At 52.9% G+C, this 26,886-nt stretch overlaps 3 protein-coding genes across 3 annotated transcripts in view; 1 reads left to right on the top strand and 2 right to left on the bottom strand.

Moving 5' to 3' along the window:
• Positions 1 to 2,060: 2,060 nt before the first annotated feature.
• Positions 2,061 to 17,734, top strand: Als2cl (ALS2 C-terminal like). Its single transcript, XM_013030276.1, has 25 exons — positions 2,061 to 2,168; positions 2,903 to 3,107; positions 3,789 to 3,854; positions 4,154 to 4,322; positions 4,951 to 5,082; positions 5,775 to 5,894; positions 6,930 to 6,988; positions 7,092 to 7,158; positions 7,573 to 7,769; positions 8,264 to 8,329; positions 8,973 to 9,071; positions 9,172 to 9,333; positions 9,887 to 9,998; positions 10,852 to 10,929; positions 11,475 to 11,605; positions 12,710 to 12,883; positions 12,983 to 13,079; positions 13,541 to 13,698; positions 14,363 to 14,428; positions 15,243 to 15,416; positions 15,994 to 16,036; positions 16,722 to 16,783; positions 16,890 to 17,039; positions 17,246 to 17,342; positions 17,606 to 17,734. Exons 1-25 carry the CDS (start codon positions 2,075 to 2,077, stop codon positions 17,624 to 17,626), a joined length of 2,799 nt encoding a protein of 932 aa, XP_012885730.1. The 5' UTR covers positions 2,061 to 2,074; the 3' UTR covers positions 17,627 to 17,734.
• A 2,783-nt stretch (positions 17,735 to 20,517) lies between these two features.
• On the bottom strand, positions 20,518 to 21,730 carry LOC105996272. Its single transcript, XM_013030290.1, has 2 exons — positions 21,588 to 21,730; positions 20,518 to 20,863 (listed from the first exon to the last, which is right to left on the bottom strand). The coding sequence occupies exons 1-2, from the start codon at positions 21,728 to 21,730 to the stop codon at positions 20,773 to 20,775; spliced, it is 234 nt and encodes a 77-aa protein (XP_012885744.1). The 3' UTR covers positions 20,518 to 20,772.
• Positions 21,731 to 25,369: 3,639 nt separating this feature from the next.
• The window catches only part of Tdgf1 (teratocarcinoma-derived growth factor 1), a 2,807-nt gene continuing 1,290 nt past the window's right edge, over positions 25,370 to 26,886 (bottom strand). Inside the window, exons 2-4 of the mRNA XM_013030221.1 lie at positions 26,216 to 26,330; positions 25,759 to 25,868; positions 25,370 to 25,482 (exon numbers count right to left, since the gene is read on the bottom strand). Coding sequence (XP_012885675.1) covers positions 25,370 to 25,482; positions 25,759 to 25,868; positions 26,216 to 26,330 — 338 coding nt within the window. The remainder of the gene's footprint in view (positions 25,483 to 25,758; positions 25,869 to 26,215; positions 26,331 to 26,886) is intronic.

Here is a 26,886-nt window from a genome sequence, read left to right as displayed (position 1 = left end):
CTTCCTGCCTCTCCCCCCACAATCTCCCCTTTCCACCCAACAGAATCTGAAGCAGGAAAGGTGGGGCAAGAATGTCTGGGGTCTGGGCTTCTGGCCAGAGTTCTGATGAAGTTTCTCCACTGTGTTCCAGACCCAAAAGTCATCAGCCCTGTCAGAGGTCTGGGAGGCTCTGTTGTCTCCTTTTAGAGTCGATTTGGGGAGGGCTGAGACCCTGCCCCGTCCCCTCCCACCCCCCATCCTGTTTGCTTTTCTGTATCTAAGCGATTTGCCCATTGGCTATTCCATGGCTGGCTCCTGCCCCACCCTGGCTTGCTATGTTCACAACTTCTCCCTGACCAGACTAGGGAAAGACAGCCTAGAACTCTTGGAATTAAAACAACAACAACAAATAAAATAAACCCTGGTGTATTGAGTGCTGGTGGCTCACGCCTGTCATCCTAGCTCCTCAGGAGGCTGAGATCTAGAGGATCGTGGTTCAAAGCCAGCCTGGGCAGGAAAGTCTGTGAGACTCTGATCTCCAATCAACCACCAGAAAACCAGAAGTGGTGCTGTGGCTCAAAGGAGCAGGGGTCTAGCTTTAAGCTGAAGAGCTGAGGGACAGAGTTCAGGCCCCAGGACCGGCAAAACAAAAAACAACCCTCTTCCCTCCCCTCTCCCCCAGAAAAACCCTTTCACAACTTGTCCTGAGCTTTGTGTTCAGATCATTTGAGCAGATGAAAGTGTGTGTGTGTGTGTGTGTGTGTGTGTGTGTGTGTGTGTGTGTTCAACACTTTCACTTGGGGCTTTTTTGGTGATTAATTGGAGATAAGAGTTCCCTCAGGGATTTTCCTTCCCAGATTGGCTTTGAACTTTGCTCCTTTTTGATTTTTGGTTCTTGCCAGTCTTAGGGCTTAAACTCCCGGGCCTGGCTGCTATCCCTGAGCTTCATTTGCTCAAGGCTGGCGCTCTACCCCTTGAGCCACGGCGCCATTTCTGCCTTTTTCTGTGTATGTGGTACTGAGGAATCGAACCCAGGGCTTCATGCATGCTAGGCAAGCACTCTACCACTAGGCCACCTTCCCAGCTCCTGGCTTTGAACTTTAATCTTTTAGATCTCAGCCTCCTGAGCACCTACAATGAATGACAGGCGTGAGTCACCTAGTACCTAGCTCATTTTGCCTTAGCTTAGTATCTGTCACTGTCATCAGTTAGACTTGGCTTCTATCTTAGCCCTTTCTGCTAATGCAGGTCTATTGGGTAACAACAGGAGCCTTGAGCCATGGCTTCTTAGGCAAGGCCAGACATCTCTACCAGCACATCCTCAATTCCAAAGTCTCCTGAGCCCCTTGGGCAGAGGTAGCTAGTATCCAAAGAACCTGAAATGTAGGGCTGAATTTTTTGGAGGGGAAATCAGTTGTGGGGCTTGAACTCAGGGCTTGGGCACTGTCCCTGAACTCTTTTGCTCAAGGTTAGACCTCTAACACTGTGAGCCACAGCACCACTTCCAGTTTTCTGGTGGTTCATTGAAGATAAGAGTCTCACAGATTTTCCTGCCCGGGCTGGCTTTGAACCGCGATCCTCAGATCTCAGTTTCCTTCGTAGCAAAAAAAGATGTGAGCTACCAGGGTCCAGCTACTGATGTTCGAACAAGAGAATGGCCAGGCCAAAATTGAACTTGAAGACAGAGTACCGGTGGCTCACCCCTGTCATCTTCGCCGCTTAGGAGGCTGAGATCTGAGGATTGAGATTTGAAGCCACTACGGGCCTGGTAATTCTGTGAGACTCTTTAGCTCCAGTGAACCATCGAAAAGCCTCAAATGGAGGTATGGTTCAAGTGGTAGAGTGCCAACCTTGGGTGGAAAGACCTAAGGAAACAGCACCTGGGCCCTGAGTTCAAAGCCCTCCCCTACACACACACACACACACACACACACACAAAGTTGAACTTGTCCAACATGTTCCATTGTGTGCAGTTATGGGCTCTGGGTCAGGGGTGGGGGGAGAGGGAGGTGCTGATGGGCAGAATGCTCCTGTGTCTTGCTCAGTTGCTGGCTAGCCTGGTCTGTGGTCTTTGCAGAAGCGGAAGCCTGGGACCATGGCTAGCTCTGAGGAGACTGCCCTGCTTCAGCTGGAGGAATTGTTTTCAGCCACTTTGGCCCGAATCGACAGCCTCATCCTCCAGCCTCTTCTCTGTGCCGGTGAGTCTGAGTATCTACAGGGCAGGGCAGGGGACACAGGAATAACCCCCAAGGGACCAAAGTCCTACTACATGGGACACTCTAAGCCACAGTTTACTTAGCCACAAGTGGGATTGGGCATCATTGTATTGCTGCCTTTTATTTTTTTTTGTCAGTTGTGGGACTTGAACTCAGCTCAAGGCAAGCCCTCTCCCACTTGAGCCACAGTGCCACTTCCAGTGGTTCATTGGAGATCAGAGTCTCACAGACATTCCTACCCGGGCTGGCTTTGAACCGTGATCCTCAGATCTCAGCTTCTTGAGGAGCTAGGATGCCAGGCATGAGCCACGGGTGCCCTGGCTCAAGGCTCGTATTCAACCACTTGAGGCACACCTCCACTTCTGGATTTTTAAATTTGTTTTTGGCTAGTTGATTGTAGATCAGAGTCTCGTAGACTTTTCCTGCCCAGACTGGCTTCGAGCTACGATCCTCAGATCGCAGCCTCCTGAGTAGCTAGGATGAACAAGCGTGAGAGTCGAGAAGGCCAGAGACACACACAAGGTGGGGGTGGGGGAGGATGACCTTTGCTTGGTGAAGAACACACACACACACACACACACACACACACACCCCTGACTCCCATAAGATGCTTCCCCAGTTCCATTCCTGCCTTTCCCCTGATGAGCTCTAGAGGGCGCTAGTGCCCCTCTCCCAAGCTGGACGGTGGTTCCATTGTGTGCCTTTGGTCCTGGTCGAACCAGAGCACTTGGAGCCTCGGAGCAGGGAATGCATGCGGCTCCTGCAGCGGCTGCACCAGTGCACCCAGCGCCTGTGGGAAGTGACAGACCAGAGCCTCCGTTCGCTGAGACACAGGCTGCAGCATCCATCCTGCAGCCTGGAGACCTTGCTGTTGCTGAGCAAGGCTGATCGAGTCCTGGAAGTCCACGTGGAGTAAGATGGGCCCATCAAGGCAGGCTGGTACTGGGGGGGGGTGGCGGGGGTCGAGGGGACACCTCTCTTAGCTGTTGCGTTACCACGGTTTGCCTGGAGTTCGAACTCGAAAGACGGGTGCTGGTGGGCTCATGTTCTTCATCCCAAACATGATCTGAGGATCGTGGTTCAAAGCCAGCCTGGGCAGGAAAGCCAGTGGGACTCTTTTTTTGTCGGTCGTGGGGCTTGAACTCTGGGCCTGGGCGCTGTCCCTGAGCTCTTCAGCTCAAGGCGAGCGCTCTACCACTTGAGCCACAGTGCCACTTCTGGTTTCCTGGTAGTTCATTGGAAGTGAGAGTCTCATGGCCTATTCCTGCCCTGGCTGGCTTTGAACTGCGATCCTCAGATCTCAGCCTCCTGAGTAACTAGGATGACAGGCGTGAGCCCTCCCCCCCATGCCCATTGGAGACTCTTTATCTCCAACAAACCACCCAGACCCCAGAATCAGAGCTGTGACACAACGTGGTAGAATGCTAGTCTAACCCCCTCCCCCAAATAGACACACACAAGAAAAAGATGGAATCTGGGGACCTTCCTCTCACCCTTGTTCCCCAGAGGCTCGAGCTAAAGTGGACGGGGAGGGGAAGGTTTGGGGGGGGGGGTTAATCAGGTCTTGCAGGATGTCTCTTTTGTCACCTGAAGGTACATCGAGTCCTATACGAACTGCATTGTCGCCACAGCCTTCCAGAGTGTGATAAAGAGGAAGAGGTGAAGCGGGGACCAGGGGGACCCCAAATTATTATTTGGATTTGGGGGGGAGGGGAGGCTGCATGCGGTCCTTCCCCCTTTTTTTGTTTTTACCAGTCCTGGGGATTGAACTCGGGTCCTGGGCGCTGTCCCTGAGCTTCTTTTGCTCAAGGATGGCGCTCTACCACTTGAGCCACAGCGCCACTGCCAGCTTTTTCTGGGGATGGGGTACCGAGGATTCGAACCCAGGGCTTCATGCATGCTAGGCGAATACTCTACCGCTAAGCCACCTTCCCAGCCAGGTCCTTCCTGTTCTACAGCAAGTACTGGCAAGGCCAGAGGAAGGCCTTGGGGCAGATCCTGACCTGCGGGCTGAACCCTAAGAGCTCAGTGGGAGCCATGTTGGCTCAGGCGCTCCACCAGCCCCTCACCCAGCACGTGCAACAGTACGTGATTCTTCTCTTGCGCCTGAGGGACAGCCTGGAGGAGGTAAGCCAGGCCTGGGGGTGGCGGGGGGGGGGTGGCGGGCAGTGGAGGGGAGAACTTGTAGAAAACCAGGGAAGGGCTTAGGGGACCCCAGCCTATACTCAGGAGGGACCCTGCCACACTGGATCCTCCTGGATCCACACTGGATCCACACTGGAACCTCCTGGGGTTCTGGGGGAGGGAGAAATATAACTACGCCCTGAAAAAGGAGATCTGGAGGACGGGCGCTGTCCAGACAGATAGATGGTCCTGATCACTTCTGGAAGCTTCCCCCCTTCCCCACCCCGATAGAAGCAGAGCTGGCTGGCATCCTAGCTAAGTCAGGGAGGCTGAGATCGGAGGATCAAGGCTCAAAGTCAGACTCTTACCTCCAATGAAAGCCGGGAGCGGGAGGTGTGGTTCAAGTGGTAGAGCACCAGGTTTAGGGAGGAAAAATAAAAAAGCTCAGAAACAGTCACCCAGGCCCTGAGTTCAAGTCTCAGGACTTTGAACACACACACACAGATACACACACGTCCTAAGTTCAGGCCTGCTGACCAGCTGGGGGTCAGCACAGACATCTCAGAAGTGGGGAGAAAGCTCCAGGAAGACCCCCCCAAAACCCTCACCAGCTGCTCATCCGCCATTAAAGGGGCACCCCTCCCAGAAGACAGTGATGAGAGCCATCAGTCTCTTCGGGGACCTGCAGTCATTCATGAGACAGGCATTACTCCAGGCCGAGGTCACACAAAGTCTCTGGCACAACCTGAGCAGCCATCTCAGGGTGAGTTGGGGATCAGAGGGGTAGTTCGGGGAATGCTGAGGCCAGAGCTGCTGGTTGGCCCGTCCCTGACTCAGTTTCCCTACATGTGTACGTAGGGGAGAGGCAGGGATTAACCAGGCTTTGAACTCAGGATCCCGGTGCTGTGCTTTAGCGTTTTTCATTCCGCGAGCTGGTGCTTCTCCGCTTGAACCACAGCTCCACTTCCTGCTTTTGGGCGGCTTCGAAGAGTCTCACAGGCTTTTCTGCTCAGCCTAGCCTCGCATTGGGATCCTCAGATCTCAGCCTCCCGAGTGGCTGGGATGACAGGCGTGAGCCACCGTTTCCTGGCTATGACAGGCCTACCACGTCACCGTGAGACTCTGATTTCCATCGAACCACTAGGAATCCAGAAGTGGCGCCGTGGTTCAAGTGGTAGAGCGCCAAGCCTTGAGCTGAAGAGCTGAGGGACAGCGCCCGGGCCCTGAGTTCAAGGACCACCAATGACAAAATTTGCTGTGGAATCCTGAGGAAGGGGTGGCAGGAGGCCTGTGGATTGGGGTACACAGAGGACCCCGGAGAGGGAAGGTCCTCTTGCTAGAAGGACGAGGCTGGAAATGACCTCAATCTTGGACAAGACAGCAGCTGTCACCCTCCTGGAGCTCCCCAGAGGGTTCCCCCAGCATGGCTGAGTCCGGTGCCTCTCCCTCCCCCAGGATGCGCTGTGCACCCCAACTCGCCGTCTCCTGCTGGACAGCCAGGATGTCCCCGTGACGGTCACTCCGCTCTGTGCCGAACGCGTGTTGCTTTTTGATGACGCCCTGGTGCTGTTTCAGGTTGGGGAATGATACTGACTTGGACATGGGGGGGCCCCATGGGGGGTCCTGATGGTCAGGTGGGAAAGGACCAAGGGAACCAAGCACCCCAGGGCTCACGCCTGCCATCCTGGCGACCTAGGAGGCTGAGATCGGAGGATTGTGGTTTGAAACCAGCCTGGATAGAAGAGTCCAGGAGGCTGCTCTTATCCCTAATGAGTCACCAAAAAAGCTGGAAGTGGCGCTGTGGCTCAAGTGGTAGAGCGCCCGCCTTGAGCAAAAAGAAGCTCTGGGAGAGTGCTCATGCCCTGAGTTCAAGCCCCAGGACCAGCAAGAGAAAAAGAAAGGAAGAAAGAAAGAAAGAAAGAAAGGAAGGAAGGAAGGAAGGAAGGAAGGAAGGAAGGAAGGAAGGAAGGAAAGAGAAAGAAAGAAAGAAAGAAGGAAAGAAAGAAAGAGAAAGAAGGAAAGAAAGAAAGGAAAGAAAGAGAAAGAAAGAAAGGAAGAAGGAAGGAAAGAAAGAAATGAAAGAAAGAGAAAGAAAAAGAAAGAAGGAAAGAAGAAAAGACAGGAAAGAAAGAAAGAAAGGAAGAAGGAAGGAAAGAAAGAAATGAAAGAAAGAGAAAGAAAAAGAAGGAAGGAAAGAAAGACAGACAGACAGACAGACAAAAAGCTTAGGGACAGAGCACAGGTCCTGGGTTCAAACCCCACCACCACCACCACCAACAACATAAAGAACAAAAGAACAAAGTAAAGAAGTTTTGGGTACACTCAGGATGCATACAATGGAGAATTAGGAACTCATGAACGTGGTCTGTAGGGGGACTTACACAGGAAGGCTTAACAGTCGTTCTAAAGCAGGAGGAGCCTGAGAGAAGCTTCCAGAAGTTTCTAGAACATTCTACCAGCCGCCTGAGGGTGTGGGAGGTGGGGATTGGACGGATCCGTCCTGAGATGCGGTCAGGGTTGTAGACAGGGTTGAGGGGTAACCTTTTCAGAGAGCGGGTGAGGGGCGGCGGGATCTGGGGTGCCACTGGTTGGTCTGTTTCTTGTTCCCAGGGGCACAGAATCCACACTTTTGATCTGAAGCTGGTGTGGGTTGACTCGGGGCAGGATGAGTAAGTGGTAGCACCCCTCCCCTACCCCCCCTCCCCACACCCCTCCACCTGGATGGGGGGGTGGTGGTGAGGGGCCTAGTTATCATCTCCGTCTGCCGTCTAGGTGTGAATGTCTCATCGCCACCCCCGAAGATGAATTCTCCTTGCGTGCCAGAGACCCCCAGGACCAGGTAGGTGGAGACACGAATCAGGGCCTCGAGCCGGGCCCCGACAGCTCACGCCTGTGTCATCCTAGCTACTCAGGAGGCTGAGATCTGAGGATGGGGGTTCGAGGCCAGCCCCGGGGGGCAGGAAAGTCCATGAGACTCTGATCTCCCATGAACCACCAGAAAACCAGAAGTGGCGCCGTGGCTCAAGTGGTAGAGCGCCAGCCTTGAGCAAAAAGAAGCTCAGGGACAGCGCCCGGGCCCTGAGTTCAAGTCCTCCAAAATCAGTGTCTTGAGCTGTTCCATTCTGTCCCACTGGGTTAGCAAGAACCAGGTGACAAAGCTCTCAGACCTGTGGGGTGGCAGCGTGCTTCGTGAGAGCCAAGTATTCCTGAAGACCTCTTCCGAGTCTGGTCTTCTTCATCCATCCGCCATCAGGTGATCTGGAGGTGGAAGATGTTCATGGCTGTGGGTCAGGCCCTGCGGGGAAAGAAAGACTTTCCAGGGCTGGGGTCAGACTTGGAGCCGGCAGTACCTCCTGCCCACCGCCGCGCGGCCTACACCTTCCGCCAGGAGGGCCGGCTGTGCGGGGCGAGCTATGACGGTGAATGGCACCGGGGCAGGCCACAAGGCAAGTGAGTGACCTCTGACGCGGTGGAGGGGGAAGAAGCGGAGGAGGGGGGCATTATTATTGTCTCAGGGGAATTTAGACCCGATTAAGCCCGTGGATGGATCAGCAGTTGAGCTGCTGGGGTTTGAACCTTTGAGCTTCCTGTCAGCCAAGAGAAAAAGGGAACCAGATGTGTGTGTGTGTGTGTGTGTGTGTGTGTGTGTGTGGTGTGTGTGTGTGTTGGGGAGGGGGTTCAATCTTGTCTTTGGAGTGCAGTGAAAACCCCTCAAGGGACAACCATGCCAGGGAAGGGGGGTGTCCAGGGAATTTGGGGACGGGGGGGTGGGTAAGGGGGAAGGGTTGAGGCCAGGTCTAGTTGGAGAGAGATTGGGGTGGTGGTTGGGCGGAGGGAAGGGAGTGAGGGAGGAGGGCTCTGAGGACATCTGCCACCAGCTGAGGCCGAGGTTTTCATGGTCCGATTGCCCCCCCCCGCTCCCTGTCCACCCCCCCCCATTCTAGGGGGACCCTGAAATGGCCGGATGGGCGGAATCATGTGGGACATTTCCACCATGGTCTGGAACATGGGTGAGTCTGTGTGCATGTGCATGCATGTGTGTGCATGTGTGTGCATGCATATGAGTGTGTGCGTGCATGTGTGTATGTGTACATGTGTGTGGATGTATGTACATGTGTGTACGCGCATATGCGTGGGTGCATGTATATGTTCACCTATGTGTGTCCATGTGTTGTGTGCATGCAAGCATGTGTGTGTACATGTGTATGCATGCATGTACATGTGGGTGCATGCGTGCATATGTGTGTGCGTGTATGTGTGCACATATGTGTGTCAATGTGTCGTGTGCATGCATGCATGTGTGCATGCATGCATGTGTGCATGCATGTGTGCATGCGTGCATTCATGTGTGTGCATGTATGAGTGCATATGCACATGCATGCATGCATGTATGTGTGCACAGGTGTGCATGCACGAGTGTGTGCGTGCATGCGTGCATGCGTGCATTCATGTGTGTGCATGCACGAGTGTATGCATGCATGCATGAGTGTGTGCGTGCGTGCATGCATGAGTGTGCGTGCATGCGTGTGTGCGTGCATGAGTGTGTGCATGCATGGGTGTATGTGTAGGGTCCCCCCTTCCTTTGGGAGGCCCCCTCCCCAAGTGGCTGGAACAGTTCAACTTCTTCATCCCATCATCCCTTGCGGTGGTTAGCTTCGGCATCCTCCTGCTACCCGGAGCCGCAGAGGACAAATTCGACTGCTACAAATGCCACTGGAGGGAAGGCCGCAAGCACGGCTATGGCATGTGCGAGTGAGTAGACCCGATGGATAGGGGTGAGGCTAGGGAAGGGGCGTGTCCCCCTTGGACCAATGAGCAGCCAGCCAGCTCAAGGACACTGGTTCCTTCCCAGGTACAGCACTGGTGAAACCTATAAGGGCTACTTCCAGGATGACCTGAGGCATGGATTTGGGGTCCTGGAAAGGGCACCTCCTGCCCCCCAAGCTTTCAGGTACACGGGCCATTGGGAGAGAGGCCAGAGGAACGGCTTCGGCGTCCAGGATGACATGGACGGGTGAGTCATTGATTGAATGAGCAGCAGCACCGTGCTCTAGGTCCTCAGAGGTTGGTTTTGCTTTTATTTGTGGCGCCAGCCCCAGGATTTGAACTCAGGGCTTGGCAGTTACCTCTGAGCTTTGTTGGATTTGTTGTTGTTGTTGTTGTTGTTGTCAGTTCTGGGGCTTTGAACTCAGGGCCTGGGTGCTACCCTGAGCTCTTTCGTTCAAGGCGAGCGCTCTACCACTTGAGCCACAGAGCCACTTCCAGTTTTCTGAGTGGTTCATTGGACATAAGAGTCTCACGGACTTTCTTGCCCGGGCTGGCTTTGAACCGCGATCCTCAGATCTCAGCCTCCTGAGTAGCTACCAGTGCCCGGCCCCTCAACTTTCTAAACGGCTCATTGCCCTTTCAAATCTCTCAAGTATCCCCCCCTCCTCCCCCAGCATGTTTCCCTTCTCCTCCTTCACCCCAAGTTCTCATCTGCCCCAAGTCTGAGCTGAGTGGATTCAGGCGTTGTACCCCCAGACTGAGGTTCTGGGGGGGAAAAGCCTGATTCACCTCTTCCCCAGGGGTGAGCGGTACATTGGCTGGTGGCAGACCGACCAGCACCACGGCCCTGGGATTTTGGTCACCCAGGCCGGGATCTGCTACCAGGGAACCTTCCAGATGGACAAGATGGCGGTATGTGGTGAGCCCTTTCCCTGTGGGGTGGACAGGGAGCGTTGCTGGGTTTCCATACCAAACCTGCTGGCCGCCAGATAGTCGGCTCTTCCCAGCCTCAGTTTCCCCAGCAACACCCCCAATCAGTCAGTGGCTCTTACAGAAGCGCTGGGGCTGAGATCCAGAGGATCGTAGTTCAAAGCCAACCGGGGGGAGGAAAATCAGTGAGACTCTTTATCTTCAATGAACTGGCACAAAGCCAGCCATGTGGAGCTGTGGCTCGAGTAGTAGAAGCTTCCAGTAGCTTCCTGAAAAGACTGGAAGGGGGGGGGGGGGGGGGATTGGGGAAGTTGAAGGAACCAAGGTCAAGAGCCAGTGAGAAACCCCCACTCCCCCCATGAGAAACATGAGTTCTAACAGGCCAAGGGAAGAATCTCACTTTGTTTTTGTGCTAGTCCGGAGGTTTGAACTCAGGGCCTGGTCGCTATCCTTGAGCTTTTTATTTTTGCACAAGCCTGTCACCAGAGCCACACAGCTCCATTTCTGGCTCTGTGTGTGTGTGTGTGTGTGTGTGTGTGTGATTCATTGGCGATCAAGAGTCTCACAGACTTTCCTGCCTAGGGCTGGCTTTGAACTGCGATCCTCCAGATCTCAACCTTCTGAGTAGCTAGGATGACAGGCGTGAGCCACAGTGCCCGGCTGAGGCCCTCACTTTGACACAGTCCTGGGGGAGGAGGGTGTGTGTGTGTGTGTGTGGCAGAGCTCAGGGCCCCTGTTCCCATGGTCAGGGCCCACCTCCTCTCCCCACCCCATTTCCCAGCCCTCCCCACCCCAAGTCCCACTCTTGTACTCTTCTCCCTGGCTTCCTCCCAAGGGCCCAGGTGTCCTCCTGTTCGAAGACGACTCCTTGCATGAAGGCACCTTCACGAGAGACCTGATGCTCAGGGGGAAGGTGAGGGCCACGGAGGCCGAGGCCACAGAGGCCGAGGCCACGGAGGCCGAGGCCACGGAGGCCGAGGCCACGGAGGCCGAGGCCACAGAGACCCAGACTTCCGCTCTGTCCCGGAAGCTCCTTCTCCATCTCTGGATGGAGGGGTGAAGGTGTCGGTGGGTGGGCCTTCCTGGGCCATTCCAAATTGGGGGGCAGTTTGACATGGATCCTGGGATGGGTTTTTTTTTTTTTTCGTCAGTCGTGGGGCTTGAACTCTGAGCCTAGGCGCTGTCCCTGAGCTCTTTCGGTTAAGGCTAATGCTCTACCACTTGAGCCACAGCACCACTTCTGGTTTTTCTGGTGGTTCGTTGGAGAGAAAAGAGTCTCCTGGACTTTCCTGTCCCAGGCTGGCCTTGAACTACCATCCTCTAGATCTCAGCCTCCTGAGGAGCTAGAATGACAAATCAATTCTTAAACCCCCCATGGTCTGGTCTAGGCCTGGTTACAAGTAGATGGACAGACATGTGGATGGACAGATCTCTCTGAACTCTTTTCTCTCCTCTCAGGGTAAGGTCACCTTGCCGGATGGCTTCGTGCTGGAGGGTTGGTTTGCACGAGGGACTGGAAAAGGATTATATACACAAGGGGTACTGGACACGAGTGCCTTCTCCCCAGATCCAAGCAGCACCTCGAAGAGGTGAGAGCTGGCCTGGGCGCTGTCCTTGAGCCTTTGATTTGTTCCCTTTTTTCTTTTGGCTCAAGGCTGGTGCTCTACCACTTGAGCCACAGCTCCACGTCTGGCTTTTGGGTGGTTCGTTGCAGATACGAGTCTCATGGACTTTGCCCTGCTGTGGGGCTGGTTTCGAACCACCATCCTGCAGATCTCAGCCACCCTGAGTAGCCAGGATGACAGGCGTGGGCCGAGGCACCCGGGCCCTGGCCGCTGGGTCTCTCTTGATCCATCTTGACCTTCGGCTTCCCCAGCTCCACCGTCTCCTCTTCTCCATCCCACCCAGGATGTTTCTGGGGCCTGTCTCTTCTTCATGGCGGAATATGTCTCCTCCCCCCCCGTCCTCCTCCTCTTCCTCCTCCTCCTCCTCTTCCTCCCCTTTCTCCTCCTCCCTTCTTCTTCCTCCTCCTCCTTTTCCTTCTCCTCCTCTTCCTCCTCCTCCTCTTCTTCCTTCTCCTTCTCTTCCTCCTCCTCCTCCTCTTCCCCCTCTTCTCCTCCTCCTCCCCTTCCACTTCTTCCTCTTTCTCCTCCTCTTCCTCCTCCTCCCTTCTTCTTCCTCCTCCCCCTCTTCTCCTCCTCCTCCCCTTCCACTTCTTCCTCTTTCTCCTCCTCTTCCTCCTCCTCCCTTCTTCTTCCTCCTCCCCCTCTTCCTCCTCCTCCTCCTTTTCTTCCTCCTCTTCCTCCTCCTCCCTTCTTCCTCCTCCTCCTTTTCTTCTTCCTCTTCCTTTTCCTTCTCTTCCTCTTCCTCCTCTGCTTCCTTCTCCTCCTCCCCCTCTTCATCTTCCTCCTCCTTCTCCTCGTTTTCTTCCTCCTCTTCCTCCTTCTCCTCTTCCTCCCTCTCCTCTTCCTCCCTCTCCTCTTCCTCCTCTCCCCTCCTCCTCTTCTCTGCTTCTCTTTCACCTCCAGGAGTCTTGGAGGTCGGCCCCCTGCTGTGTGCCCCACATGTTCCTTACCCCCCTCCCCCCCCACCTACCCCCTACCATTTCTGGGGAACCAAGCTGGTTCCCTGGCACCAAATCCTGCCCATCCCCACCTCCATCTCTTCCCTTTCACGCCTCTCCCCACTTCTAGGCAGTTGGGGGTGGGCGCCATGCCCGCCAATGGCCACTGGCAGGGGGTCTTTGACCCCTTCTGGGCCTTCGTGCGTGAGGGCTGCCCCGAAGACCTGCAGGAGGCTTTTCTGGGGTTCCACATCCAGAGAGCCAAGGAGCTGCAAAGTTCCCAGGACAATCTGTGCTGTCAGAGGTAAGCGGGGGGCTGGGGGGGAATCCCACTTTGTGCAGGCCCCATGGGTGTGGTGGGGGGGTGGGAGGGATAAGGAAAGGCTCTCATGGATGTCCCCAGAAGCCACCCAGAGGACAGTCGAGGCGCGATGAGAGACATCTTGGAAGATGTGCTGCGACACCGAGAGCCTGAGGCCTTGCAACCCTTCCTCAGGAAGGTGAAGAACCCCCAGAGCAGGTCCCCTCCATGGCTGCCCTCAGCTCCAAGAGGAAGAAGGGCTAAGTGGGAAGGAAGCTGCTAGGTTGGGATGGTGGACGGCCTTGGCGTTCCCATCTGGGAAATGGGAGCAAATTGGGGGCTCACTCCAAAACCTGAGTGGTTTTTTTAGGTTTGGGGGTTTACTTGGTCTGTTGTAGGACTTGAACTCAGGGCCTGGGCGCTATCCCTCAGCTCTTCAACTCAAGGCTAAGTGCTCTATCCCTTGAGCCTACAGTGCCACTTCTGGTTTTCTGGTGGTTCCTTGAAGAGAAGAGTCTCTCAGCCTTTTCCTGCCCGGGCTGGCTTTGAACTGCGATCTCCCAGATCTCAGCCTCCTGAGGAGCAAGGATGACAGGCGCGGGAGCCACCACCAGGGCCCGGCCTGAGTGTTTTTCCATCTGGTCTCTCCCATTGGCTCAGGCTCTGTGCGACTCCCAGCATCCTTTGGGAAAGCTGCTCTCGAAGCTCATGCTGACTTTCCAGGCAACGTACACAGGCGTGGGGGCCAATAAACACCTGCAGGACCTGGCCCAGGACCAGGTGAAGCAACATGCTCGGGGCCTCTGGGCAGCCTACAGGTAAGGCCTGTGCAGGTGAGGCCAGCCTCGAACCCATAGCAATGCAGAGGCTAAGCTCAGATGGAGCTGAGCTCAGGGAGCCCGTGCGTAGCTGGCTCCTAAAATCCCAGCCCTGACCCATAATGCTCCCCCAGCTGGCCTGGCCTGGCCTCGGTGGCTCCCGCCTGTCATCCTAGCTACTCAGGAGGCTGAGATCTGGAGGATCGCAGTTCAAAGCCAGCCCGGGCAGGGAAAGGCCGTAAGAGACTCTTCTCTCCAAGGAACCATCAGGAAACCGAAAGTGGCGCTGTGGCTCAAGTGGTTGGGCTCTAGCCTTGAGCTGAAGAGCTCAGGGACAGTGCCCAGGCCCAGAGTTCAAGCTCCAGGACCAGCACACACACACACACACACACACCTACTACTACTACTACTACTAATCCAAAATAAAACCCCTCTCACTCTGAAGAACCACAATCCTTCAAGCCCTCCTCTCTTATCCCAGGCCAAGCCATGAGCCCATGGAACATTCTAGATAGTTTCTTCTGCTGTCAAGAGGGCGGGTGGAACCCTTCTCCCTGGGCCCTGGGTCAGCTCTGGAAGTTAGAGCCACCCACTCTGGTGTTTTGGTGCTGGAAAAGATGGCGGCCTTGGTTCTGTGTCAGCGTGATCTCTGGTTGGTTTGCAGGGGTCTGCTACAGGTGGCGTTGAAGAGCAAGGGTCAGACCCTGGAAGAGGAAGATGAAAAGACCAGGTGATTGACCAGTGGGACTTGGGGTGGGGGGAGTGTGCTTCTTTGGGAGGTTTGGGGGTCACACAGAAGAGAGATCCTACTGAAGTTGTATCTCTCTAGGCCTCAAGCCTATTTTCCATTTCATCATTAGGTCGTTCCTGCTTAGAGAAAGCTGGGAGGATTAAGAATTTTGTTTGTCTTTTGGGTCGGTTGTGGGGCTTGAACTCAGGGCCTGGATGCTGTCACCAAAGCTCTTCCGTTCAAGGCAAGCGCTCTACCACTTGAGCCACAGCGCCACTTCCGGTTTTCTGGTGGTTCATTGGAGATCAGAGTCTCACAGACTTTCCTGCCCGGGCTGGTTTTGAACGGTGATCCTCAGCTCTCAGCCTCCTGAGAAGCTAGGATGACTGGCACCCGGCAGGATTACTTGGGGAAGAAAAAAAAAATCCATGAGACTCTACCATTAACCAGCAAAAAGCCTGAAGTGGCAGTGTGGCTCAAGTGGTAGAGGACCAGCATCATGTGAGGTCCTGAGTTTAAATCCTATTTATAAGCACACAAGACAGGCAAGAGAGAGAGAGAGAGAGAGAGAGACTCTTGGGCACAGATGCTGACAGAGAGGTGTTAGGGATTTTTCTTTTTTAATGTGTGTGCCAGTTCTGGGGCTTGAACTTAAGCTTTATTTACTCAAGGCTAGCGTTCTACCGTTTGAGCCATAGAACTACTTCCTGCTTTTTGATGCTTCCTTGGAGATAAGTCTCATGACCTTTCCTGCTTAGGCTGGCCTTCCTAGCACAATCCTTAGCTCTCATCCTCCCAATTTCCGGCTTCTCAGAAACCTGCAGGTGCACAGTGTGATGCTACCCCTCTTGCTGCCCAGCTGCTACGGGGAGCTCTTCACCCTCTACCTGCTTCTCCACAAGAAAGAAGACACCTGTTACAGCCAGAGCCTCACCAAACTGGGCCTGCTTTCTGACACCAAGCTGCTGGAATTCCTGGATGTACAGAAGTAAGCCTCTTGGGCAAGTGCTCTCTTGGAGCAGACAAAGCCCATTTTCAACACAAAAGTGGGTGTGTGTGTGTGTGGGGTGTTGATCATCGATCACCTCCTGCTAGGGCTAGGACTTCAGGTAGGGCTGGATCCAGGGGTTCCAGCCATTCAAGGCTTATACTGTTTGAACTCAGCCCCTGGCATCTCCTTCCCCCATAGCTTCAGGAAAAGACTTTGCCACGTCTCTTAGGTTTGGTGTGTGGAGCTTATCCTAAATGCTAAGCACCATGGACCAAACTCAACCCACTCCTGAGGCTGAGCTCTAGGACTGTGAGTGCAGAAGAGAAAATGGAGGGTTCTAGGTGCAGGTCAGGCAAGAGCTAACTGGGGTGTCCATCTCTAAAACAACTTTGCTCCCTAGTGATTGTGTGTGCGCAAGCGCCAGTCCTGGGGCTTGAACTCAGAGCCTGAGTGCTGTCCCTGAGCTTTTGTGCTTCAGGCTGGCGCTCTACCACTTGAACCACAGCTCTGAACTCAGTCCCTGCCCAATAAGATGGGCGATGCCTCCCATTCTCTCTTTCTTTTAAAACTTCAGGTATCTTTGGCCCCTCAGCGACATCAAATTGACGAGCAATGAGGTGAGTGGGCAACCCCTGAGGGCCCCCCCGTATCCCCAAAAAGGGAGGCTGAACCCCTCGTTTGCCCTGAGGTTCTTTTGCTCAACTTCCAGTTTTCTGGTGGTTCATGGGAGAGAAGAGTCTCATGGATTTTCCTGCCTGGGCTGGCTTTGAACTGCGATCCTCTAGATCTCAGCCTCCTGAGAAGCTAGGATGACGGGCGGGAGCCACTGGCGCCTGGCTAGGATCTCAGTTTCTGAGATCAATTTTGCTGGGCAAAAGCTAGCACACACCACAATCTGAAAATAAAATAAAATAAAAGCGAAAGAAATGGAGGTGTTGGCCGGACTTTGTTGATTCATCCTAGCTACTCAGGAGGCTAAGATCTGATGATCACAGGGTTCAAAGCCAGCCTGGGCAGAAAAAAACAAATCCATGAGACTCTAATCTCCAATTTAACCCCCACACACACAAAAAAGCTGGAAGTGGAGCTGTGGTTCAAGTGATAGAGCACTAGTCTTGAGCACAAAAGCTCAGGGAACAGCACCCAGGTCCTGAGTTCAAGTCCCAGTACTGACACAGACATCAATCTATCAGTCAATCAAGCAAGCCACAGGAGACAGGGGGAGTGCTTTAGATCACTGGGGTATCCAGGCAGAGCTCAAGTGGATGGACTTCACCCCCGGCCCCCTCATTTCTCCCACAGAGATATTCCTTTGTCAGAGAGAAATGTTTCCTGTCAGCCACGGAGCTCCTACAGAAGGTCCTGTGAGTCTCTGTCCTTGGGGGTTGGGTGGGCATTTGCCAAGGCCCAGGGTCTTGGCCTGAACCCCATTACTGTCCTTCCCTCCCCCCCCCAAAAAAACAACTACAGCACCACCGTAGATCCCTGGGAAAAGCTGCAGGTGTTGGAGAAGACCTATAGGGAAATCGAGGCCACCGTGATGAGGGTCATGGGTCAAGAACACAGGTTGACCATGGATGAGCTTCTGCCTCTACTTATCTACGTGCTGGTGCGGGCCCGGTGAGTTCATTTGGAGAAGAAGAGTCTCATGGACTTTTCCTGCCTGGGCTGGCCTCAAATGGCGATCCTCCAGGTCTCAGCCTCCCGAGTCTCCCGGATGACAGGCGTGAGCCACAGGGTGCCAGGGCCTCAGGCAGGATTCCTTCTGCAGCTATACGGTGCCTGTTCACCATGGTACCATCCTCCTTTCCCCTCCGTCTGTCCAGGATCCTGAATCTGGGAGCTGAGCTCCACCTCATCCGGGACATGATGGATCCTAGCCACCTGGGCGGCCTCTACGATTTCCTCCTCACGACTCTGGAGGTGAGGCGTGGAGGCCGGGGCCTCTGGAACTGATCCTCCCTACTCCAGACTCCACTGGGGAGGAGGAATGCACTCACCTTTGTGTGAGGTCCTAGGAGGGGCTTCCCCCCCACCGTCCCACCTCAGAGGACCCCCCCCCCCGATGGCATCAGGAAGAATCATGAAAAACAGCAGGCTATTTTCCTGGCAGGATAGTGGGGAGCAGGCAGGCCAGCAGGCCTCTTAGTCTCAGCTCTTAATACCCCTGTATCTTTCTCTCCCAGTCTTGCTACAGACAAATCTAGAAGGAAGACATCTAATTGCACCGCCTGCCTGTGAATCCTGGGATTTGGGGAAGCTCCGGCATCCCGGTCACATTCCTATATAAATAAAATAAAATATATAAGAGCCGAGCCGGGTGCTAACGGCTCACACCTGTCATCCTCAGGAGGCTGCAGTCTGAGGATCACAGTTTGAGGCCAGCTTAGGCAGGAACGTCTGTGAGACTCTCGTCTCCAACGAATCACCAGAAAACTGGAAGTGGCGCTGTGGCTCAGTGTGGTAGAATGGTGGTCTTGGTGGGGGGGGGGGGAGGAGAGAAAGAAAGCTCAGGGACCTTTTTGCTTCTTTCTAGGACGTGGTGGCGTCTTTGACTCTGGGGGGGTGAGGGAGAGATGTAGCAGCTGTGGCTTTTGGAGCTGGTAATTTGCCATCGGCTACTGATCCACACCCTATTCTTTTTTTTTTTTTTAAGTTTTAAAAAATGCAACTTTATTCAAACCAATCCTTCTCCTCGTGGCTACTGATTTCACACAGGAAATGTAGGAGGTAACACTATCAAGCTAGAAATGTTGACAGACCACCCCCGAAGAGTTCCAGCCCTGGTTCCAACAACATCTCAACTCACCTAGGTCTTAGGAAATTGGAAGAGAAAGCAAGCCAGGCAATGGGTGGCGTGCCCCCTTCATCCGGGCTACTCAGGAGGCTGAGATCTGAGGATCATGGTTCAAAGCCAGCCTGGGTGCGAAATGCCCATGAGACTCTGATCTCCAATGAACCACTCAGAAAAGCTGGAAATGGAGTTGTGGCTCAAGTGGTAGAGCACCACTAGTCCTGAGCAACAAAGATCAGGGACCGTGCCCAGTTCTTGAATTTAATACTGAGATCAACACACACACACACACACACACACACACACCAAAAGAGGTTCACTCCTGTGGGGCAGCCTTACCTTTTGCCACACTAAACAGAGCCCCAGCTCCACGGTCCAGTGTTTCATTGGAGATGAGAGTCTCACTGACTTTGCTGCCCAGGCTGGCTTTGAACCGCGATCCTCAGATCTCAGCCTCCTCAGTAGCTAGGATGACAGGTATGAGCCTCCCACTGAGGCCTGGCTTATCTTATTTGTATATGACCTTATTTTTATTGAGCATCTAACCTTTGGTTGTATTTTATTGTTTGTATATGTGCCTGTTCTGGGGCTTGAACTCAGGGCCTTGAGCTCCTACTTGGATATTTTTTCACTCAAGGTTTGAGCTAACTCCTTCACTTCTGGAATTTTCCCTTCTGGTTCCTTGGAGATAAAAGAGTCTCACAGACTTTCCCCATCCAGGGCTGGCTTTGAACCACCATCTCTGGATCTCAGCCTCCTGAGCAGCTAGGATGACAGGGGTGTGTAGTTCCTGGCTGGTGGAACCGAGTTCTTCCACTGGTCACTCACCTGCTGTTTTCAGATGCAGCCCAGACCTCTTTTTGGGGTCTGTTCAAGCACGCAATCACTAGGGTAACCTGTGCAAAGAAATCGGCCTCCCGCAAGCACATCCACTTCCAGCCAGTAGGGGGTGCTAGAGGAACAAGCCAGGACACAGCATCTTTCCTGAGTTCAAACATCACCCCCTAACCCTCCACCCCAGCATAATTAGGCTTCGGTGGCTCACGCCGCTCAGGAGGAGGCTGAGATCTAGAGGATCGCAGTTCAAAGCCAGCCCAGACAGGAAGGAAGGGGGGGGGAAAATAACTATGAGATTCTCTTATCTCCCAATTAACTGGCAAAAAGCAAAACGAAGAAAAGCAGGCAGGCAGGCAGGCTGGGCACTGGTGGCTCATGCCTATAATCCTAGCTACTGAGGAGGCTGAGATCTGAGGATCGTGGTTGGAGGCCTTTGGGGGCAGGAAATGCCAGGAGATTCCAACTGACTACTAAAAAAGCCAGAAGCCGGGCGCTGGTGGCTCACGCCTATAATCCTAGCTACTGAGGAGGCTGAGATCTGAGGATCGTGGTTGGAGGCCTTTGGGGGCAGGAAATGCCAGGAGATTCCAACTGACTACTAAAAAAGCCAGAAGCCGGGCGCTGGTGGCTCACGCCTGTAATCCTAGTACTCAGGAGGCTGAGATCTGAGGATCGCGGTTCAAAGCCAGCCCGGGCAGGAGAGACCGTGAGACTCCTATCTCCAATAAACCACCAGAAAACCGGAAGTGGCACTGTAGCTCAAGAGCTGAGGGACAGCGCCCAGGCCCAGAGTTCAAGCCCCATGACCGACAAAAAAAAAATAAAAATAAAAATAAAAATAAAAAAGCCAGAAGTGGTGGGCTGGGAAGGTGGCTCAGTGGTAGAGTGCTTGCCTAGCATGCATGAAGCCCTGGGTTCAAGTCCTCAGTACCACATCCATAGAAGTGGCACTGTGGCTCAAGTGGTAGAGCAGAAGGAAATTCATGGACCATGCCCAGACCCTGAGTTCAAGCCCCAGGCCTGGCAAAAAAGAAAGAGCGAGCTTCCTGCTTAGGAAGCGTTCAGATAAAAATTTCCTCTGTGTTTTAGCCACTGACACTGGTCTGTTTCATGTTGAATAACTCATGAAGCTAAGCTAGCTCTTGGCTAGGAATTCAAAATCATTCATGCCCCAGTCGCCCAGCCGTCAGTGTGAATAGAGTTATTCTATTGAGAATTTCTCAGCAGACTCTAGCTCTGGTGGCTCACGCCGGTCATCTCAGCCAATCAGGAGGCTTGAGGATCTGAGGATAGCGGTTCAAAGCCAGCCCGGGGGAAGAAAAAAGTCTGTGAGACTCTTCTCTCAATGAACCACTAGAAAACCGGAAGTGGAGCTATGTGGTTCAAGTGGTAGAGCACCCGCTTTGAGCCAAAGAGCTCAGGGACAGCGCCCCCAGGATAGGCCCCCAAAACAAAACACCAAAAATAAGAAAAGCCCAACAAGGTGGATTTCACAATTAGACTGTAATTGTTTGAACACAAGCCAGGCTGCGGGGAGTTTTGATATTAAATAATAAATGTCTCTTTGGGACACTTTGCAATAATAAATGGCATACTACTTAACAAAGAAATATGGTACGGGAAGATGGGCAGAAGACGGATAAGGTTTCTTTTGCCAGGGACCCATCTGCAGTGCGACCAAACCACTGTGTGCCCGCCCGTAGTCAAGGTAGCAGGATGCTCTCAGCCAACATTTGCTCGATTTTCAGTCTCTTCTGGATGGTTCCCCAGTCTCAGCTTCGTTTCCAGCCTCTGTTTCCATTCTTCTCTTAGCCTTTAAAATAAAATTAAATTAACAAACAAAACAACACAATCATGGTGCATGCATTCATTTCCAGGGCTGTTGGTTTCCTGCTAGAGACTGCAGGGTATGTCTAGGTTTTAAATACATCAAAGGCTTTATGATAGATGTAAAAGTATGCTTATATGTAGGTATTCATTTATGCAAAGGTTTGTGGGTGCATAGTCATTATGCAGACAAGAGATTCATCGCAGAGAATTTGAATCTGGATCCTCGGAACTTTTTTGCTTTTTGTTGGTTATGGGGTTTGAACTCTGGGCCTGGGCACTGTCCCTCAGCTCTTCAGCTCAAGGCTAGTGCTCTACCACTTGAGCCACAGCACCACTTCTGATTTTCTGAGTGGTTTATTGGAGACAAGAGTCTCATGGAGTTTCCTGCCCAGGCTGGCTTTGAACCTCGATCCTCAGATCGCAGCCTTCTGAGTCCCTAGAATGACAGGTGTGAGCCACCTAGAATAAATAGTCTCATGTGTTGGCTCACATCTGTCATCCTAGTGACTCAGAAGGCTGAGATCTGAAGACCAGGGTTCAAAGCCAGCCTGGGCAGGAAAATCCATGGGACTATTATGAACTACCAGAAAACCAGAAGTGGAGCTGTGACTCAAAGTGGTAAAGCGCACAGGGACAGTGCCCAGGCCCTGAGTTCAAACCTCAGGAGGGGCACGAAAAGAAAAGAAAGAGACAGAGGGGCGATGTACTTTCTCAGGGCGCTTTTTCCCAGACGGTTCTCTTCAGATTCCCGGTAGCATGTCTGCTTGCCGATCTCTCTTTCCCAGAAGCGTTTGAGCTCGTGACAGGTGTTTTGGCAGAATATCTCGCGGCGGGTGTATTGACTGTTCATCCCCTAGAAATACAAGAACGGCTGAATGCAGAGAAGAAAGTTTCTTTTTTTTATTGTTTGTCATGGGGCTTGAACTCTGGGCCTGGGCGCTGTCCCTGAGCTTCTTTTGCTCAAGGCGAGCGCTCTACCACTTTGAACCACAGCACCACTTCTGGTTTTCTGGTGGTTCATTGGAGATAAGATCTCACTGGGACTTTTCTTAGTGGGCTGGCTTTGAACTGCAATCCTCCAGACCTCGGCCTCCTGAGTAGCTAGGTGTGAATGAATCATCAGCACCTGGCTTGTAAGAATCTAATCTCCAATTACTACCAATAAAAGTAGTAGCTGGGTGCCAATGGCTCATGCCTGTCATCCTAGCTACCCAGGAGGCTGAGATCTGAGGATCACGGTTCAAAGCCAGCCTGGGCAGGAAAGTCCATGAGACCCTTCTCTCCAAGAAACCACCAGAAAACTGGAAGTGGCGCTGTGGCTCAAGTGGTAGAGCACTGGTCTTGAGCTGAAGAGCTGAGGGACAGCGCCTAGGCCCAGAGTTCAAGCCCCACAACCGACAAAAAACAAAAGTATAAGTGGTTTAAGTGATAACTTACCAGTCTTCAGTGAAGAAGCCAAGCAAGAGTATAAAGCCCTGAGCTCAAGCCCCAGTGCTATACAAAACCAAAACCAAAAAAAGAGGTCATACCACAGAACTGAAGCCTGAGGCACAGACAGGCAATCAGAACCCCTCCATACCTCCCCACCCCACCCCCCAAAAACAACCCCGAAGGCTTGTATTTCGTAAACTATGAATTTCATTCTTCATCTTTTTGTTGTTGTTGTTCTTTTTGTTTGCCAGTCCTGGGGTGTGAACTCAGGGACTGGGCACTGTCCCTCAATTTCTTCCTTTATTCAAAATGAGCTCTCTACCAGTTGAGCCACAGCGCCACTTCTGGCTTTTTCTGTGCAAGGGGTGCTGAGGAATCGAACCCAGAACTTCATGCATGCTAGGCAAGCGCTCTACCACTGAGCCACCTTCCCAGCCCCACCTCCATTCTTTCGAGTCTCTTCAAGAGCACCACACAGTGGTCCTCACGCCTGTCATTCTAGCGACTCAGGAAGCTGACATCTGAGGATCACAGTTCGAAGCCAGCCAGGGCAGGAAAATCTTTAAGCCTCTTATCGCCAATGAATCACCAAAAGAAAAAGCCAGAAGTGGTGCTGTGGCTCAAGTGGTAGAGTGCTAGCCTTGAGCAAAAGAAGCTCAGGGACAGTGCCCAGGCCCTGAGTTCAAGTCCCAGAACCAGCATTTAAAAAAAAAAAAAAGAAGAATCCAAGGAGTCCATTTCATGCATCTCTGAAAATACACCATAAACTCCACCCCAGGCTCTCTGCAAAGACACCCTTCCTTACCTTGGAGACGAATCTGCGCTGTTTGGTGGGCAGTGCTGTAGAGAATTCTTGTCTGATTAGTTGGGCCGCCCCGAGGGGTTCGCTCGCCTGGGTCCTCAACCCTCGGCGTGTACATCTGTTTTATATGCAGGGTGGGACTGTGGCCGAAGTACCTCCGCCCATGCACGCTTCCAGACACCCGAATGGAGTGGCAGAATCACACAGCCAGCTTTCCAGAGGCGGTGGCCTCTGATTCCCGATGAAAAATTAAGTCCCTAGCTCGCAGGGCCCACCTAGAGACAGATCAGGGGTGGCCCTGGCACAGGGGTGGGGGACCATGACTTGGCTGAGAGATCCATTCATGTTCCCATCATGTTCTGGCTCGAAGCTGGGAACAGATTGTCAGAGCAGCAGGTGGATGCCACCCACCCTCAGAGATAAAGTGTGTGTGGGGGGGAACCCCTGCATGGGGTGACCAGCCACACTTTGGGGACACCTGACAGGCTGACTTAAGAAAAGTATGTGGTACTTTAGGGGCCCTTAATCCATGGATTGAGCTGGGTGCTGACATTTCACGTTGCTTAGTCTCCCCTCCCCCTGGTGATAACAGTGGACTGGCTCTGGGCAATCAGTGTTTGCCAATAAAAGACATCCAGCCAAGAAAGATGCTCAGGGCTGGGCAGGTGGCTCAGTGGTAGAGCGTTTGCCTAGCATGCAGGAAGCCCTGGCTTCAATTCCTCAGTACCACAGACACAGACAAAAGCCAGATAGGTGCGAGCCATTGTCGCCCAACTGGCCAGGGAGCCGGTGGCTCACGCCTGCCTGTCATCTTAGTTACTCAGGAGGCTGAGATCTGAGGATCCAAGGTTCAAAGCCAGCCTGGGCAGCAAAGTCTGGGAGACTCTTGTCACCAGTGAACCACTAGGAAACCAGAAGTGGTGCTGTGGCTCAAGTGGTAGAGTGCTCACCTTGAGCTGATGAGCTGAGGGACAGCGCCCAGGCCCAGAGTTCAAGCCCCACAACCACAAGTAACAACCACAAAAAAGCTGGCCAGGGGCTTTGGTCTGGGGACAGCTGTGTCCTATCTCCCTAGGACCCTAAGGACATGTCTGGGCAGGTGCAACTGCATTTGGCGACTTCATTCCTTTGCCCAAAAATAATCTGGAAAGTACTGCCAGAGAATCCCCCTCATTCTCATTTTTCTTCCGAGAATGACCTGGAAGATGCCAGAAAAGATGCTCATAAAATCCAGGCGGCTTATGAGCTGTGTCCATCCATCCCTTCAGCCCAGCCAGAGCTCTTGAATCCAGGGGTTAATGAGATCTGGAGCCGATTAACAACAGGCTTGAAAAAGGTCAGAACAAGAGAGACAGTAGGCAGGGTCCATTTAAGATGGCAGCTCTGTGTGTGTGTGTGTGTGTGTGTGTGTGTGTGTGTGTGTGTGTGTGCTGGCCCTAACGGCTTGATTTGGGGGCCTGGGAGCTTTTTCAATCTACCACTTTGAGCCACAACTCAGTGGTTCATTTGAGATGAGAGTCTCACAGACTTCCCAGCCCAGGTTGGCTTTGAACCATGATCTTCACATCTCAGCCTCCAGAATTGCTAGGATAACAGGCGTGAGCCCCTGCTGCCCAGCTTGAGAGACTCTTATCTCTGATTACCCACACACAAAAAAAGGCCAGAAGTAGAGTGCTGGGATGTAGCTCAGTGGCAAAGCACTTGCCTACAAGTGCAATGTCTTGGGTTCGATCCCCTCCCCCCCCAGTACCAAAAAAGAAAAGATAAAAAAAATACAGGTAGCCAGGTGCTGGTGACTCACACCTGTCATCCTAGCAACTCAGGAGGCTGAGATCTGAGGATGGTGGTTCAAAGCCAGCCTGGGCAGCAAAGTCTGTGAGACTCTGATCTCCAATGAACCACCAGAAAACTGGAAGTGGCACTGTGGCTCACGTGGTAGAGCGCTCGCCTTGAGCTGAAGAGCTCAGGGACAGTGCCCAGGCCCAGAGTTCAAGCCCCATGATGGACCACAAAAAAAAAAAAGCCATAAGTAGAGTAGTGGCTCAAGTGGTAGAACAATAACCTTGAACCCCAAAACTCAGGGACAGCACCCAGGCCTAGAGTTTAAGGCCCAGGACAGAAAAACAAACAAACAAAAAAGTACTAATATGAAGACTTAATAAGAGTTCAACATAAGACTGGGACACAAGATAAATAGAGCTGACTTTTACTGGTCATATGATATTTAGAAAACAAAAAGGGGGCAAAAGTCAATTATCAATAACTTTGCATAAGCAGGCAGAGGCCAGCTAACAGGAAAGGGGTCCACGCTGGGGGCGCTGGCTTGGGACTCTTGGAAGTCATGAAGTGATCATCCATCACACGCGCCCCTGGAAGACAGAGAAACTTGTTCAGTGGCTCCCACCTGTCCTCCTAGCTACTCAGGAGGCTGAGATGTGAGGATCACGGTTCAAAGCCAGCCCAGGCAGGAATGACGGTGAGACTCTGATCCAATGAACCACTCAGAAAAACCGGAAGTGGTGCTGTGGCTCAAGGGGTAGAGCGCTCACCTCGAACTGAAGAGTTGAGGGACAGTGCCCAGGCCCAGAGTTCGAGTCCTATAACTGACAAACTAATAAATAATGGAGGAGGGAAGCCTTGCTTACCACAGTCTTGAAGGAATGGCTGGTGAAAGCAATGAATTTGGCCATGCCAGCATCGACACAGGGAACATTTCTTGGGTAGCCAGGTACCATGTGGTAGAGAGCCACAATGTCTGAGAAGAAACAGATAATACGGATTGTAAATCTCATGCCTTTCAGCCCAGCTCCTCAGGAGGCTGAGATCTGAGGATGGCAGTTCAAAGCCAGCCTGGGCAGGAAAGTCTGTGAGACTCTGATCTCCAATGAACCCCCAGAAAACTGGAAGTGGCGCTGTGGCTCCAGTGGTAGAGCGCTAGCTTGGCATGCAAAGTTTAGGGATTGCACCTTGGGTCCTGAGTTCAAGTCCCAGAACCTGCACATACAGGCAAAAAAAAAAAAAAAACCCAACCCTGTTCTTTCTCCTTCCCTCTCCTGCCTGTCCATCCACCCAGCCCCAGCTCTCTCCTGTCCGATGGCTTACTGTTTGTGGACGCTGTGTTCACAGTTCCGTCCGTAGAAAGATGGGGGGCAGGCACAGAAGGACCCCAAGATGCACGTACCCCCATTGAGACAGCAGGTTTTGTTAAGTTTCTTACCTAAAATGCAAGAGGTGACACCTTGAGAAGGTAGAAGAAAATAGAAAATAAAAAAAATCCAAGGACTATTTATTTTTTTTGTCGATCCTGGGGCCTGAACTCTGGGCCTGGGCGCTGTCCCTCAGCTCTTCAGCTCAAGACTAGCGCTCTACCACTTGAGCCACAGCGCCACTTCCGGTTTTTTTCTTTTTGCTTATGTGGTGTGAGGAATCGAACCCAGGGCCTCATGCATGCAAGGCAAGCGCTCTACCACTGAGATATCTCCCCAATCTTCTTTTGGTTGTTGTTTATTTTGGCCAGTCCTTGGGCTTGAACTCAGGGCCTGAGCACTGTCCCTGTGCTTTTGTGCTCAAGGCTAGTGCTCTACCATTTGAACACAGTTCCACTTTTGGTTTTTAGGTGGCTAATTGGAGGTTAAGTCTCTCAGATTTTGCAGCCTGGGCTGGCTTTGAACCACAATCCTCAGATCTCAGCCTCTTGAGTATCTGGGATGACAGGCGTGAGCCACCACTGCCTGGCTTTTGAATTCCTTTTGCAACCTGTAGCTTTGAGCAGA

This window comes from Dipodomys ordii, unplaced genomic scaffold, assembly GCF_000151885.1.
Source record: "Dipodomys ordii isolate 6190 unplaced genomic scaffold, Dord_2.0 Scaffold128, whole genome shotgun sequence".
In the NCBI taxonomy this organism is placed as follows: Eukaryota; Metazoa; Chordata; class Mammalia; order Rodentia; family Heteromyidae; genus Dipodomys; species Dipodomys ordii.
Note: the sequence above shows the minus strand (reverse complement) of the source record. Positions and strands in the feature narration are given on the sequence as shown.

Excerpts from the sequence above, each read along its gene's own strand:
- LOC105996272 (XM_013030290.1), bottom strand. The coding sequence starts at position 21,730 with ATGAACAGTCAATACACCCGCCGCGAGATATTCTGCCAAAACACCTGT. Across the intron at positions 20,864-21,587 it reads GGAAAAAGCGCCCTGAGAAA|GCTAAGAGAAGAATGGAAAC; the intron begins GTACATCGCCCC and ends TTTATTTTAAAG.
- Als2cl (XM_013030276.1), top strand. The coding sequence starts at position 2,075 with ATGGCTAGCTCTGAGGAGACTGCCCTGCTTCAGCTGGAGGAATTGTTT. Across the intron at positions 10,930-11,474 it reads ACCTGATGCTCAGGGGGAAG|GGTAAGGTCACCTTGCCGGA; the intron begins GTGAGGGCCACG and ends CTCTCCTCTCAG. Across the intron at positions 13,080-13,540 it reads TGCAACCCTTCCTCAGGAAG|GCTCTGTGCGACTCCCAGCA; the intron begins GTGAAGAACCCC and ends CCATTGGCTCAG.